The sequence below is a fragment of the Mobula hypostoma genome, chromosome 1 (genome assembly GCF_963921235.1).
Source record: "Mobula hypostoma chromosome 1, sMobHyp1.1, whole genome shotgun sequence".
Classification (NCBI taxonomy): Eukaryota; Metazoa; Chordata; class Chondrichthyes; order Myliobatiformes; family Myliobatidae; genus Mobula; species Mobula hypostoma.
In genome coordinates this window covers 137285760-137300651 of record NC_086097.1, presented here as the reverse complement: position 1 = coordinate 137300651, position 14892 = coordinate 137285760, and the positions used below count along the sequence as shown (strand labels likewise).

General features: G+C 41.4%; 1 protein-coding gene across 3 annotated transcripts in view; it reads right to left on the bottom strand.

The window, feature by feature from the left end:
- The window catches only part of gask1a (golgi associated kinase 1A), a 34968-nt gene that overhangs the window by 16058 nt on the left and 4018 nt on the right, over positions 1-14892 (bottom strand). For 2 of the 3 annotated variants that reach the window (XM_063038435.1, XM_063038559.1), the window contains exon 2: positions 9572-11062. In XM_063038435.1, coding sequence (XP_062894505.1) covers positions 9572-11062 — 1491 coding nt within the window. The remainder of the gene's footprint in view (positions 1-9571; positions 11063-14892) is intronic. The other variant, XM_063038501.1, reaches the window with a different exon arrangement.

Genomic DNA, 14892 nt, shown 5'->3' with positions numbered 1-14892 from the left:
CAAGTAGTCTAATCCCTCTTCCCCACATATTCTCAGCATCTGTCCTGTTTTGTTTTTTTTTAATTTTAAAGATAATAAAAGATAAAAATGTGCAAGAACCAAACATAGTTAATGAAAGGAGTGTTTTAAGATTTGAAGGCTGTTGAAAAAAGAATTGCAAATATGACTTGGAGTTTTATCTAAGGAGTTGGACTGAAGATTAGATATGAGTAAATGCCAAAGGTGCCAAATAAATTCCTTAATTTAGTCTTTACAAATAAAGATTGTGGCAAAATTCCAAACCAAGTCACACTGGCTCGGGAGTCTCAGAATTGACATCAGTCAAGTATGTGTTCTGAAGTAACCAAAAGAATTTAATGTGTACTAAGTGTCTAGGCCAGATGGGAAGGATCTCAGAATAAGATACTCTGTGATCAGGCAGATCTTTTAGGCTATCCATCCCCTTCTGAACATTTCCACTTAAGATAAGACTCATTATTCCTCTGAAAGAAATTAATTTGTGTAGTTACTATTCCATTATCACACATCTTCCTTTCCCTGTAGTTATTGATCTATTATTTGATATTTGATATTTGATATTAGTCTAATGTGTAAATTTACCTCGAATCACTTCTTTTAAGGGATGTTGTTCTTGGCAGATATCATGGGGAACAGATACAGAGGAGACCACGATGTGTGGGATGGAAACTTATTTCCATCTGTACTTTACTGCAAGTCATATAAATGTTATACGTATCTTCTTCAACCCCATTGCTTGAGTTAAATAGAAAGGCATCTTCAACTCTTTCTCTTCCTTGGATTATTTCAAAGTTATTGCTCAAGTCTCATCTTAGTTTTTTTTCCCCAATGGGAATCCTTTAATTGCTCAAGGCTTGCTCCAGTTTTGTCTCTGAAAGCCTACAATCACTCCTCCCTGAACCCCTCGAGGTGTGTCCTTTCTGAGTTTTGATCACTACGGCCCACAGAAAATTAGATGGTGGAAGAACTGTTCTTCTGCATTTTCTCTTTTATTTATTATTAGATCTTTTTTGTAACCAGAAATTTGACTCTAAGTTCTGATATTATATGATAAAGAAAACTGCATCCTCTTATTCAACCTACTAATCCTCATAAAGATCTGTATTCTGTTTCTAATTTACAACCACCAGTGGCAGGAAGTAAATACTAACTGACTGGATCCTGGCAGATTTGAATAATCCTGTGGATCTAGCGCATACTAGACAAAATAAATTTTCTCCTAAAATGTTCACAATCCAATATGCAGTTGTATCTTTTCTACATGATTAATAGTGTCAAAATAATTTTCCAAAAATAACTGGCTTTTAGATAGTTTTATTAATGTAATGAGACTCCCCAAGGGTTTCATAGTGGTGTTATCAAAATAATTTGCACATAGATACTGTACGGTTTAGTCAGAGATAGAATTTTGGAGTGAAAGAAGGAAAGATACTTAGAGCTTGGAGCAATTGATGGTGTGACTGGTAAAAGTAGACTGAAGTTAAGCAGGGGTCGTGGGAGGGGGTCAGAGAGCTTGGAGGGTTATTGGGATGAAGGAGCTAAGAAGATAGGGAGGGTAAGGCCACAGAAGGTTTGGAATCAAAATGGGAAATTTGGAAAGCAAGTTTTCAAATGTTGATCAATGAAATGAGGAGAGTGAAATTCTGCTGGGTCTTTTCCCTTTCCTGACTCATCGCCAGCCTGGGATACTTTTATTTAACCAAAGCAGGGGACCAGAAATCTAGATAGTAAGAAATCCAAGGTGTAGTTAGAATATAGAACTTGCAACCACAAGGAATGATTGAGATAGTGTTTAAAGAGAAAGTTGGTAAGTCTATGAAGGAGAAAGGAACTCAGGAAGATGCAGACAGAGCAAGATGAAAAGAGATGTGGGTAGGCTGAACAGACTGGAAATACATAGGACATCACCAGAAATAAGCTATTTGCTTCAATAGTCCACGCCAACATTTATTCTGGACATAAACATCCTCCCATCTCACTTCCTCTCAGCTTATAAAAGCAAATTTCTCTTCTTCTTGTCTCTCATTTGTTTATTTAGCTTTCCTTGTAATGGAACCACCCCTATCAATTTTCTCCTTGCAGTGCTGACTTCCACATTCTTACCACGCTTTGGATAAGGAAGGTTCCACTGAATTCCTTACTGGATTTATTAGAGGTCCTGTATTTATATTCCTTGCTTCTGGACTCGATTGCAAGTGGAAACCATCAAGCAGATCTATAGGATTTGTAGGCACAGTTAGCGATTAGAGAGCAACCTGTTTTATTGATGTACAGGAGTAGAAAGGCCGCCAATGGCTTGGATATATATTTGTTGATACTATACAAAGGACACTGCTGCAATATCGCCCCGGGCTCAATTTATCAGCTCTTGTATTTTTAACTACCTAAACTTTGAAATATTCCAATGCTTTCCTCACTGGCATTCCAACACACACGCTCCATAAACTTGACATCAGCTAAAATTCTATTCAAGTGGTGGGTGAACAGGACTGTGTTAAAATTCTCATCCTTGTTTTCAAATCCTTCAACTGGCTCCAGTTCTGGCTTCTTGTATGAATCTGGTGCTCACTGTTCTACCACTGGTGCAGTTGAATAGAAGAAAACTAATGGAACTACGGCAGTGCCCATGTGCTCAGTTGACGTCCTTAATCTTTCTCGTGTTGTATTTTGCTTGGATTCTCTCTCCACACATTGAAGTCCCCAGAACCAGTTAATCAAGAACTTCATTTAAGTTATTTTCTACTTGATTATGGGTTCCTGCGCACAAAAAATAAGTGATGATACCAAAGTATGTACAATAAAACAGATGAAGCATACCATTCCTCAACAGTAGTCGACCATTCTAGTGATGTATCTTGCTGTGGAGTTCATAGGTTAGCTGTGAGTTAGTAATAGCACTTTCTCTTCTTGTTCAATGTTATTGGTTAAGAGCTGTGCAGGGGATTGGAGAGTGCAGTATTTTGGTGATACAGTACTACAGTGGAATGCGAAGGAAATGCTACTCTGGCTATGAAATTCATTGAGATGTCCCGCAGTTTTGAGAAGTGTTGCAGAATTGCAAACTTTTCCTTTTGTTTCACTGAAATCCTCCAAAAATTAGGCTCACTTAACTCTGTGTTCCTAGCAGCATGACTCATAGCTCCTTGGTTCAGAATTTGATCCCGGAGGAGGTACAACCTAACTGTGGGATCAGGCTCACGTTGATGGCTCGACTTCCACCCCCTGGGACTGAAGAAGACAAGAAGTATTGGGGGGCTCGTTGATGCAGATAGTAGAGCTGTCTGCCAGAGACCCTGGTTCAATGCTGACCTGAGATGGACACTTGCACACTTTCCCTGTGACCACATACATGTCTTGAAGGTGCTCACATTTCCTCACACATCCCATAGAGTGGCGAGTTAGTGGGTTAATTGGTCATGGTAAATTGTTTCTAGTGAGTCGGTGACTGGCAGAATCTGACGAGAAAATAGGGAGAATAAAAAAATGGCATTCATGTAGGATTAATGTAAATGGATACTGGTCTGAAGGGCCTGTTTCCATTATCACTCTATGAGGAACCCATTTTGACATCAAGATTGTTACTTAGTATGAAGGAAATAATAGTCCATGAGCCGGTAGGGTCGGTTGGTACCATCTGAGGGGAATAATGCTCATAGTGATTTTTGCAAGGTATACATCTCTAGAGTTAGAAAATATGTGATAGCATTGCACCAGTGGTAGCTTTATGGGTGCTATCATGCATTTTATAACACTACCCTAAAATAAGCATTTCTGAAAAGTGGTCAATATAAAGTATGACATATATATTCAACCTAGTGGTATTTTGTCATCAGTGATCCCTCAACATTGAAATTTGTCAGAATGATAGCTGAGTTTCATCAAATGCTGTCATAAAATTCTACATTGAAAACTATGTCATTGGTGGCACTCGCAGTACGGTGCCCAATTTCAGTAGAGTGAATCATTTCATTTTTAGAAAAATATCTGTCTGTTTATTTTGGAAAAGTCAATAAAAACCCTAGGACACACATAATCACATGGATTTGTAGAGAATTTATTCAGGAATTCAAATAATTAATCACTTTTTGTGTATATTCCATATTAACATCAGTACAGCAGAAAATGTTACCACACCGCCCCCTCCCCCCAAAAGGTAAAAAACCTCATTTGGAGAGATTTCTGGAGTTTTATTAATGTCACGATATTTTCCATATTGTTGTATCAAATCAAAGCAATCTTAAGCTTTTGTCATAGCATATAGAATTACAGTACAATAATTCAAATGTGGGGTTCCACACGGCCATAACCTAGGCCCCATTTGATTGTAAAACGAATATATTTAATCAAAGACTGCTTTCCATACTTTGTTTTCCATTCTTTCATAAACTATTAATAATCATAATAATTTTCCAAGTCTTCCATGTCTTCCACATCTTCATCTGAACTTTCCACACTCTCTGAGGTGGATGCCTGGTTCACACAGTCTGCCAGTCTACACATGTCAGTACACCTGAGGCCATTTGCAACACAAATACAACTTGGGAGTGAACATTTTTTTGGACAGTTACAGGCCAGTAGATCCAGGATGGCATCGGGTGCTGACTGGCCTTCCATCCAGTGCATCACCAACTGTTCAGCTTCCTCTTCTCTCTCCATCTTCCATCCTCTGCCAACAGGGCTTGCACTTGTGGGTTCTTCTCCAAACATTTTCTCCGTATACCAGCCTGGTAGCTGGTTCACTCTGTGTGTTTTGTTAAGCAGTCCTTGCATGGTGGGAGTTGATGACTTTCAATGTCACCTTTTTTGGCACAGAAAAGGCGATACTTGATCTCATTGACCTTGGTGGTCGATGCTTATGGGGCATACAGGAGACATGAAAATGTTTCCAGTTTGTCTGTCAGTTCTAGGGAGAGGTCCCATTCCTGATCCAATTCTAAGAATGTGTGCTGAGTTTCCCTGTTGCTGGTCAGAAGTTTTAGGGCACTTGTCTTCCCTTTGCCCGCAAAAGCGCTTACAGTGTCACATCCTGTATACGCGTGCAACCCGATGACAGCCCTACAAATCTCTATGCCAACAGTGGCAGCAACCTTCCTGATGTCTACAAGGCTCGTACGGGTTCTAGTGCCACACTTCTGGAACAATGGGGCCTCAATCTTGTCACAAAATGCTAAAGACATGATAAAGATATCTGTGTCTTCTGAGCAGATCACTACAGGTTGGTACCCCTCTCTTGTGGCATGGGCAGCATAGAGAAGTAGGCGGCCATCTGCTTCTTGTTGACACTGAACAGCTGACACCTCCTCACTGTCTTGAGATGTGATTCTGTAACATTTGTCATTCACAGCTGCATACAGAATCTTCTCCACTAGCTTTGCTCTGTACTTTGCCTTCCTCCATTCATGGACTATGAAACTAATGAGACTATTTTTGTTACTGACTTTGGTCAGGAAGCTCCTCCACTGCCTCACCATCTGTGTGCCTGTGATACCTTGCAAATCATGACCAGTCTCTTCACCCTGTAGAGATCTTCCGCTATTTTTGATAGAGTTCCCCTTGTATGTGTCGAACACAACATCTATTCTGCTACTCTGACTGCCTTCCCTCAGAGCCATACCCAGAATTGTTGTGGCAACATCTCTGAAAGTAACTTGATCACCTTTCACTCTTTGGACCAAGTTCATTCCATCAACCAGTGTAGCAGAGTTTCCTGGGAGTTGCTCTTCTACTGCTACATTTTTCTGCAAGGTTGTGGGTAAAGTAGCTTTATTTGTCTTTCTCAGCAATCCTTCTGGTGTGGACAGGACCCAGGGTAATGGTCCAAGGGGATGACAAAGGAAATCCTCCATATGCAGACTGCACCCTTGCGCCATCACTATGATGCGTCCAAACAAAGACCTGTCTGCTTTCAAGATGATCGCCCTCCCATTTGATTTCACTTCTCTCTTCTTACACATATCACTGAATGTTTTCAGCTTGTTGGTTTTCATTGGGTCATGGAATTTCTTTGCTGGTGGGTCTTCCTCTAGTCTCTCATCCTTGAAGGTTGCATAGCATTGCTCACCAATCTCATAAGCCCTTATCAGATCGGAGGCAATGTCCTTGGGGGCTGCCTTTGCCGTAGAGATGCTAATGAAGTCCCACTTCTCAGCAAATGGATTGACCCATTCATGTATGAGGGTAACTGCTGAAACTGCTTCCTCATCTTTCTGGATTCTTGGCCGCTACCACCACTGCAATGCTATCACATATTTTCTAGCACTAGGGGTGTATACCTTGCCAAAAATCACTATAAGAATTATCCCCCCCAGCTGGTACCGGTGGCTCAAATTTGGGGTCCTGGCTCACGGACTGTAACTAAACATATTTACTCTTATCACCAAACTAGCAGAGCCTACCTGGAGTTTTATGGTGAGTGTGGTAAGGAAAGACAACTCTGGAGAAGAGGCAATTACTCATCCTTAAGTAAAAGTACAGTTAATTTTCCACTGCCCATTCAGAAGGAGCTGTCTGCTCAGGAGGAATTAACTCCGCAGAATGTGTAGACAATCTGACTCATGACCACAGGTACCTTGGACAGGAAGTCAACGCTGCACACAGATCCAGCAAAATAATGTACAGTTGGAACAGAACCCTTACCAAGTGTGTGGAGGTGGGAATTAACTTCATTTCTCTGATCAAATATTAGACATGAGGATCGTGGGCACCTTGAGTAGTTAGGTAGATACGTTTAGGTTCTCTGTGGGGAAATGCATGTGTTTTTTTATCAGTTGTTCGTTTGAACATCGGGTTTCACTTAAGTTATCAGGAAAGTTTGTTTCAGAATTTGGTCATGGTAATTAAAGTCTGCTATGCAGAATCGTGACTAATCAGTGAATTATTTCCAGGCTAGAGCTTTGTCTAAAATACTATTTAATGAATCCCAGCACTAACTCAACAGCTATGTTTTCAGCCTTGTACTGCAACTCTTTTAGCTTCTAATATCCGCGGCAGTCTCGGTATTGTTATTTGGCAACTGCTACAAACAAACCTTGTTACTCTTTTATTCTCCATGGTGTATTTTCAAGTATTTGTCCTCACACCATGTTGGGCCAATATCAAACCAAAGACTGAGTGGAGGGGCAGTGGCAAACCTGGAGTAATTGGTTGGTACTTTTGGCACAAGCAGCCTCTGCTGGGCAAACATCGTTTCAATTCAGCCTTCTTCAACAGCATAAGTCCAATTTCTGAACCTGGAGATTTGTCCAGTTTGCTACCCTGAAAGAAGCTGAGCATGGTGCCTGCACCCTCAAAGGGAGAAAGATTAGAAATCAGTTGTATTCCTTCTTTCCTTCCTTCCACTCCCGTATGGAACTGGACACTGGCCACTGCACCTAGTGATGCGAGTAAAGACACTCATTCCATTAAATCATTCCCATGCTTCCAAAAGCTCCATGGTTCTGAAGCCTTCCATTTTGTAAAGTGCATGTCATTTCAATTCTTTAACCCACAGCAACTCTGGTTTGTTAGCAGCAGTGGCTAATCTTCCTGTCGCTGAAAAATGAGGTCCCACTGAGTTCACATCTAATGGACCAGGACTTAGGAAAGTGGTCAAGATCAAATCGGGATGCAATTTGACTAGACTGCAATACTGCCCACAATGTAAAAAATCAGTTCAGCATTCACTGACATATAAGCACAGGCTTCTCTGTATTGGTTTTCCAGTGAATGAAGAGCACAGAGGACAGGCAAAGTTAGTAGTCTGAGATGCACTCTGGCTCCTACTTACGTCAATCACTGAAACTGTCACAACTTGAAGTAGTCTTGTGAGTTGTCCTAACTGTGTCAGGATCTGTGTAAGTTGTGAATCGATGGCATGTGGTGAATGGTCTCCCTGTATGGTAGAGAAGTGAATGGGCCACAGATGGTCAAACTAGAAACCCAGGATATTGATCTGGAGATGCTTGAAATCAATCCACTTAATTAAATGAATGGAATAAAATATTCTGTAGTTAAATAAATGGAATAAACAGACTGTAAAAATTACTTGATTGTTATAAAGACTCATGTTACTCACCAATGTTCTTCAGCAGGGGTCCCCAACCTTTGTTGCGCTGCGGACCAGTTTAATATTGACAATATTCTTGTGAACCGGCCGACCCGGGTGGGGGAAGGGGTGTTAATCACGACCGGAATATAGGTGGTAAGTCAACTATGCGTCACTTATAAGTGGCTAATACACTCAATTTTGTTTCTAAAAGGGTTTATCTAATGAATGTAATATTAAACCCACACTGCATATTTTCCTCACATGAATATAGTGATAAGTCAATTATAAGTCACTTATATAAGTCAATAGCATCATAACATTTTAAGTAACGTTTAGCTATTAAACACACAGTGCATATTTTCCCCGTATGAACATATAAAATCATTGCAACACACCAATATGGCTGAATCAGTGGGAGCCCTGGGCTTGTTTTCCTGCAACAAGACTGTCCCATCGAGGGGTGATGGGAGACAGCGATACTTGAAGGGGGTTCCTTATGTAATGACCTTGCGTGTGTTCAAGTTCCAACAGCGGGCATGACAGGGAATGAGGAAAGGTGCCACTGACTCATATCGTTTCCTCGCGGCCCGGTAGCACATGCTTTGCCGCCCGGTGGTTGGGGATCAGTGCTCTTCAGGGAAGGAACTGTGTTATCTCTATCTGGTTTGTCTGCAAATGACACCATAAAGATTGACTTGGTTCAGGAGAAGTTGGTGATGAACTATGAACGTCAGCCTTGCTAATGGTGCTCATATTCCATGAGGATGTAATTTTGTGCAAGTGATGTGTGTAAATGAATGTGGCTTTGTGTGTGTTAATGCATATGATTTACCTCATGAGTAAGGTCACGTGTGTGAAATACAAGTAAGTGAATCGAAGGCTTTGTATCAGATGGTTAATGTGTATATTACTATGGGTACATGCTTGCATGTTAACTCAAACTATTTCAAAGCCAATTTGAGTCATATAGCATATGAGTCTATAAAACAGATTGTAATCCCAATCATACTATGAGTTAACTATGAGTTACTATGAACTATGGAACTATGAGTTAATATTTTTCCACCTCAGTTTCCTACTGCAAAGACTTGAAATGAGTGTGCCAGAGGGCATGACAGTATAAGTTACTGAGTATGGGCAAGCCTGTCCAAGTACCCACCACTGTGAATACATGGGAGGCAGAGATTCCGCACCAAACGTCCTACTGCCCAAACCATTATCCTCCTGTTTGATGCCTTTTTCATGCTTATTGCTCTTTAACTTTCAAGAATACGAACTGTTAGTCATCCTCACTAAGCTTGTGAGTGACATGGTACAGCTGCTGAAACTTTGGGGGTACAGCTGCATAGGCCAGTAATCTAGTCTGATACGACATTCCTCCGTGTGAGAGCTGCCAGCTAACTCTTGACTTGGCTCCAGTACTTTCTCCTCGCATTGCAAGAATTCCCATGATCTGAAAATTTACCAACTAAGTGCGTTCTTTAAGTTTGTTAAAGGATTGTGAAACCCTTAAAAACAGAACCTTACCTGTAATAGAAAGTCAAAGAGAGCCAACATGCCCCACTCAGAGTGTCTCACACTAGGGCAGGGCTGGCTGTGATTCCCATGAGCCTTGTCAATGTTGCATTCCCGTCTCAGCACGGCCTGGTACTGAGACCAGCTCAGTGCAAATGAATTTTGGTCATTGTCAGGGTCGTCCATATGCTGAATGTCTGCATCCCACCAAACAATTGGCCTAACTGCTCCATTTGTGTAACTATATGGCAGCAATTCTTCACTAAATCTTCTGGCTACCACAGGCAGACTCCGGTTTAGACCTAGCACTCTGTCCAAGTGGAAAGCCAGCACCTCATTGAGATCACTGGGCCGCTTTATCAGACCACATGGTCCCTGCTGACAATACTCCATGAGGTCATCGATTGCCATAGGAGAATGAAGGCTGAGGCCTACTTTAATCACTTGTCCGTGGCCTGGTACACGTGCCTTTGCAATCACTGCACCATTAGCTAACAGCTTCATCTTCTCAATATCACTCGAATCAAACCAGTGTTCAGAATCCTCCTGGGGCCCAATACTACTTCCTGCCTTGGACATTGGTAGGCCAATCTCAACACTGTCACATGTCTTTAGCTCTGGGGCCCTTCTTCTCATTAATGAACTACCGTGTCTCTTGCTTTTCCCCTTGTTGGGCAAAGACATATCCAGCTTCTGAATCCTTTTGCTGCTAAAGATTTTCCCTGTTCCATTGGATTCACTATCTCTGATCATTTTAATAGGCTTCCCATTCTTATTTATAGGGAGTTTAAACTGTGGAAAAGCATTTTTATTGACACCGGTGGTCTGAATATCTGTTTTGCATTGAATTTGTGGCAAGTGTGTATTCTTCATTATGGCTGTATAATTCAACATAGAAGATACTTTGGACTGCTGCCCAGGATGTTGGGAGTCCACTGTGGTTCCATCAGACTTAGAAACTTGTAAAATTACATTTTCTACCAAGGACGGATGGAATACTGGAGGAATCCTTGAGAACTCTTCAGCCCGAGGCAGTTCAGCAGCCTTGCTGGTTTTCTGCCTCCAGCTTTTCAGGACACCAGACATGATCATCTTTCTGAATCTCAGTCTTTTCTGTGGTAGTTTTTCTCTACCTTCTGATACACTCGATGTTTTAGGCATTCCTCTGTTGTTGTCTTTCTCCTGAGCTGGTTCTGAGAGGTTGTGTAACATATCACTTGACTGCCACCTCCTGAGATGCCTCCTTTCCATTGGTGACAGCTTGTCATGGCTGTAGAAGGTGTTTGTTTGCTTGGGGACGGAGCCAGAGTTTCTCCGTAGTGTTCTTCTCTGAGTCAACTTTCCATGTAACTGGCCGAAAGCTTGATAATCAAGCCCAGAAACACTGTCATCAAGCTGAAACGATGGAAAAATATTTATCACTGTCATGGATAGGGCAGTAAAGAAACAACAAGCAACCACGGGCTTTGTCCTTAACCTTCTCTTCAATGAAAGTCCGGGTACCTTTACAAAGAGACAAGAAAACCAATAATTCAGTCAAACGTGGGTTATTGCTTCACATAAATCTCATCCCACATTACAGCAGCATTTGGAAAGGACTGGTGGAAAATACATTGGTTTGAAATATTAATTTTAACTAGGTCATAAGTCTTCTGACCCGCTGTTTCCACAATTTCAGTTTATATTTCAGTTTTCCAGCATCCACAGTATGACATATAACATATACAGTGCTTCTAAAAAGTATCCACCCACTTTGGAACTGTTCATGTTCTATCGTTTTACAACAGTGAATCACAGTGAACTTAATTTGGCTTTTTTGACACCGAACGGCAGAAAAAAGACGCTTTTGTGTCAAAGTGAAAACAGATCTCTATAAGGTGATCTAAATTAATTACAAATAGAAAACACAAATTAACTGATTGCACAAGTATTCTCCCCCCACTTTAATATGGCACACCAAATCATCACTGGTGCAACCAATTGGTTTTAGAAGTCACGTAATTAGTTAAATGGAGACCTGTGTGCAGTAGAGGTGTTTCAATTGATTGTAGTAAAAATACAAAATAATCTGCAGATGCTGGGGTCAAAGCAACACTCACAACACGCTGGAGGAACTCAGCAGCTCGGGCAGCATCCGTTGTAAAGATGAGTCGACGTTTCGGGCCGGAACCCTTCATCAGGACTGAAGAGGGAAGGGGCAGAGGCCCTATAAAGAAGGTAGGGGGAGGGTGGGAAGGAGAAGGCTGGTAGGTTCCAAGTGAAAAACCAGTAAGGGGAACGGTAAAGGAGTGGGGGAGGGGAAGCAGGGAGGTGATAAGCAGGAAACGTGAAGAAGGAATAGGGGAAAACATAAAGGGGTGGGTGAGGGGAAGCAGGGAGGTGATAGGCAGGAAAGGTGAAGAAGGAATAGGAGAAAACACAATTGTGTTGTGAGTGTTGTAATAAAAATACACCTGTATCTGGAAGATCCAATTGTTGGTGAGTCAGTATCCTGGCAAAAACTACACCATGAAGGAAAAAGAACACTCCAAGCAACCCTACAAAAAGCACAAGTCAGGGGATAGATACCAGAACACTTCCAAATCACTGAATGGCCTTGGAGCACAGTTAAGTCAATCATCATGAAATGGAAAGAATATGGCGCGGCTGTAAATCTACCTAAAGCAGGCCGTTCTCAAACACAGAGTGACTGTGCAAGAAGGGGACTAGTGAGGGAGGCCACCAAGAAATCTATGGCAATACTGGAGGAGTTACAGGCTTCAGTGGCTGAGATGGGAGAGACTGTGCATACAACAACTGTTGCCTGGGTGCTTCACCAGTCACAGCTTTATGGGTGAATGACAAAGAGGAAGACACTGCTGAAAAAAACTCACATGAAATCTTGGCAGGAGTTTGCCAGAGGCATGCGTGAGACTCCGAAATCAGCTGGAAGAAGCTTCTATGGTCTGATGAAACAAAAATTTAGCTTTTTGGCCACCAGACTAAACCGTGTTTGGCTTAAGCTAAACACCGCACATCATCAAAACACACCATCCCTACCGTGAAGCATAGTGGTGGCTGCATCATGCTGAGGGGATGCTTCACTGCAGCAGGCCCTGGAAAGCTTGTGAAGGTAGAGTGTAAAATGAATGCAGTAAAATACAGGGAAATCCTGGAGGAAAATCTGATGAGGTCTGCAAGAGAACTGCAACTTGGGAGAAGATTTCTTTTCCCAGCAAGACAATGATCCCAAGCATAAAGCCAAAGCTACACAGGAATGGCTTAAAAACAACAAAGATAATGTCCTAGAGTGGACAAGTCAGAGTCCAGACCACAATTCAATTGAGAATTTGTGGCTGGACTTGAAAAGGGCTGTTCACTCACGATCCCCAAGCATTCAGATAGAGCTGGAGCAGTTTTGTAAAGAAGAATGCTGAAAAATTGCAGTGTTCAGATGTGCAAAGCTGATAGAGACCTATCCACACAGACTCAAGGCTGTAATTGCTGCCAAAGGTGCATCTACAAAGTACTGATTTGAAAGGGGTGAATACTTACGCAGTCAATTATTTTGTGTTTTATATTTGGATTAATTTAGGCCTCTTTGTAGAGATCTGTTTTCAGTTTGACACAAAAGAGTTTTTCTGTTGATCAGTATCAAAACAAGCCAAATTAAATCCACTGTGATTCAATGTTGTAAAACAATAAAACACGAAAACTTCCAAGGGGGTGAATACTTTTTATAGGCACAATGTCACTGTGTGTGTGTGTGTGTGTGTGTGTGTGTGTGTGTGTTTGTGGTGAATGAGAAAAGCAGAGATAATATTTAACATAAAATATTTCAATACAAATAAGCAGCAACAGCAGAGGGTTTATATCCCAGAAGTAAGTCCACAAAAGCCTCACTTTATTTCACATATCATCATAGAGACTATTTTGGCCAATCCAGTTAATGTCAACTCTCAAAACAATCTCATTCTTCTACACTGTAACCACCCCGTAACCTATTCTCACCAGATTCTACCACTCATCCAGACACTAGGGGAAACATAGTGAAGCCAATTGACCAATGAGCCTGCACATCTTTGGGATGTGAGAGGAACCTGAAGCAATGGGGGGGGAGGGGGAACCCCCATGGTCACATGACTGAGCTGGGGTCGCTGGAGGTGTAAGACCGCAGTTCTACTAACTGTTCCACTCAAACGAATGAGCAGTACATTTCTCATTTATATTTATCTATCTTCCCCTTACTACTTGTCTCAACTATTCCATAGGGCGGGCAGAATATGATTCTTAAAATTGTAGGATTATGCATTCTAAGATGTCCAGTGAAGCGAAAATATACATGGTGAATGGTTGGACCTCAAGAACTATTGTGGTACAGAGAAACCTTGAAGCAAAGTCCTACAATCTCTGAAGGCAGCAGTACATGTTAATATTGTGCTTAAGAAAACATATGAATGCTTGCCTTCCTTGGGCAGGACACAGAATAGGAGTGTGAGTAAATTTTCGTACCATTTCTTAAATTAGTTGGGCTACCTCTTGCAGTTGAGTTGTACACTATAGGAAGGATGTGAGAGGGTGCAGAGGAAATTCGCCAAGGTTTTGCTTGGATTGGAGTGCATTTCAGGTAAGAGGAGAGAAGGGATTGGCTGGGATTCTTTTCCTTGGAGAGGAAAAAGCTGAGAGGGAACTGGAATGAAGTATTTGAACTTAGGACAGCACAGATAAGGTACCCAGTGAGAATTTTTTTCTCTCTAGCAGAGGTGCCTATGAGCAAAGGGTATGGATTTAATTAAAGGATAGAAGATATAGATGGGATTTTTGGAAGCATGTCTTCACTCAGATGTGGTCTAATCTGGAATACACTTCCTGAGAGGTTGGTGGAGGTAACTTCCTTGCATCTTAAAATACAGTGGATTCCGATTAATTGGGCTATCGGATAATTGAGGTAGCCACTTATTTGAGACAACTCTTAAAGACAAAAACTAATTGAGAAAATAGCCAGGATTCCCTTTGTTCATTTGGGACACTATTCTATTTAATTGGGACAGGAGACTGTTGCCAAATGGTTTCTATCTACAGTCAATCGCATGCACTTGTGTGGCCATTAAACACTGCACATGGTTAGAGCAAAAAATTTTTAAATAGCATCAGTTGCATGTATTTGTGTTCAAAAAGCAGTGATTTTTGTCACTGATAGTTGGCAAGAAATAAGCAGTAAGACAATCCAGAACTGTTTTGCTCACTGAGGTTTCCAGCATTCAGACTTGGAAATACCAGAAACAGCTGGGAGTGAAAATGAAACGATTTCACTCCTTCAACAATTTAGGAACTACAAAGGCTTTGAAGTTATC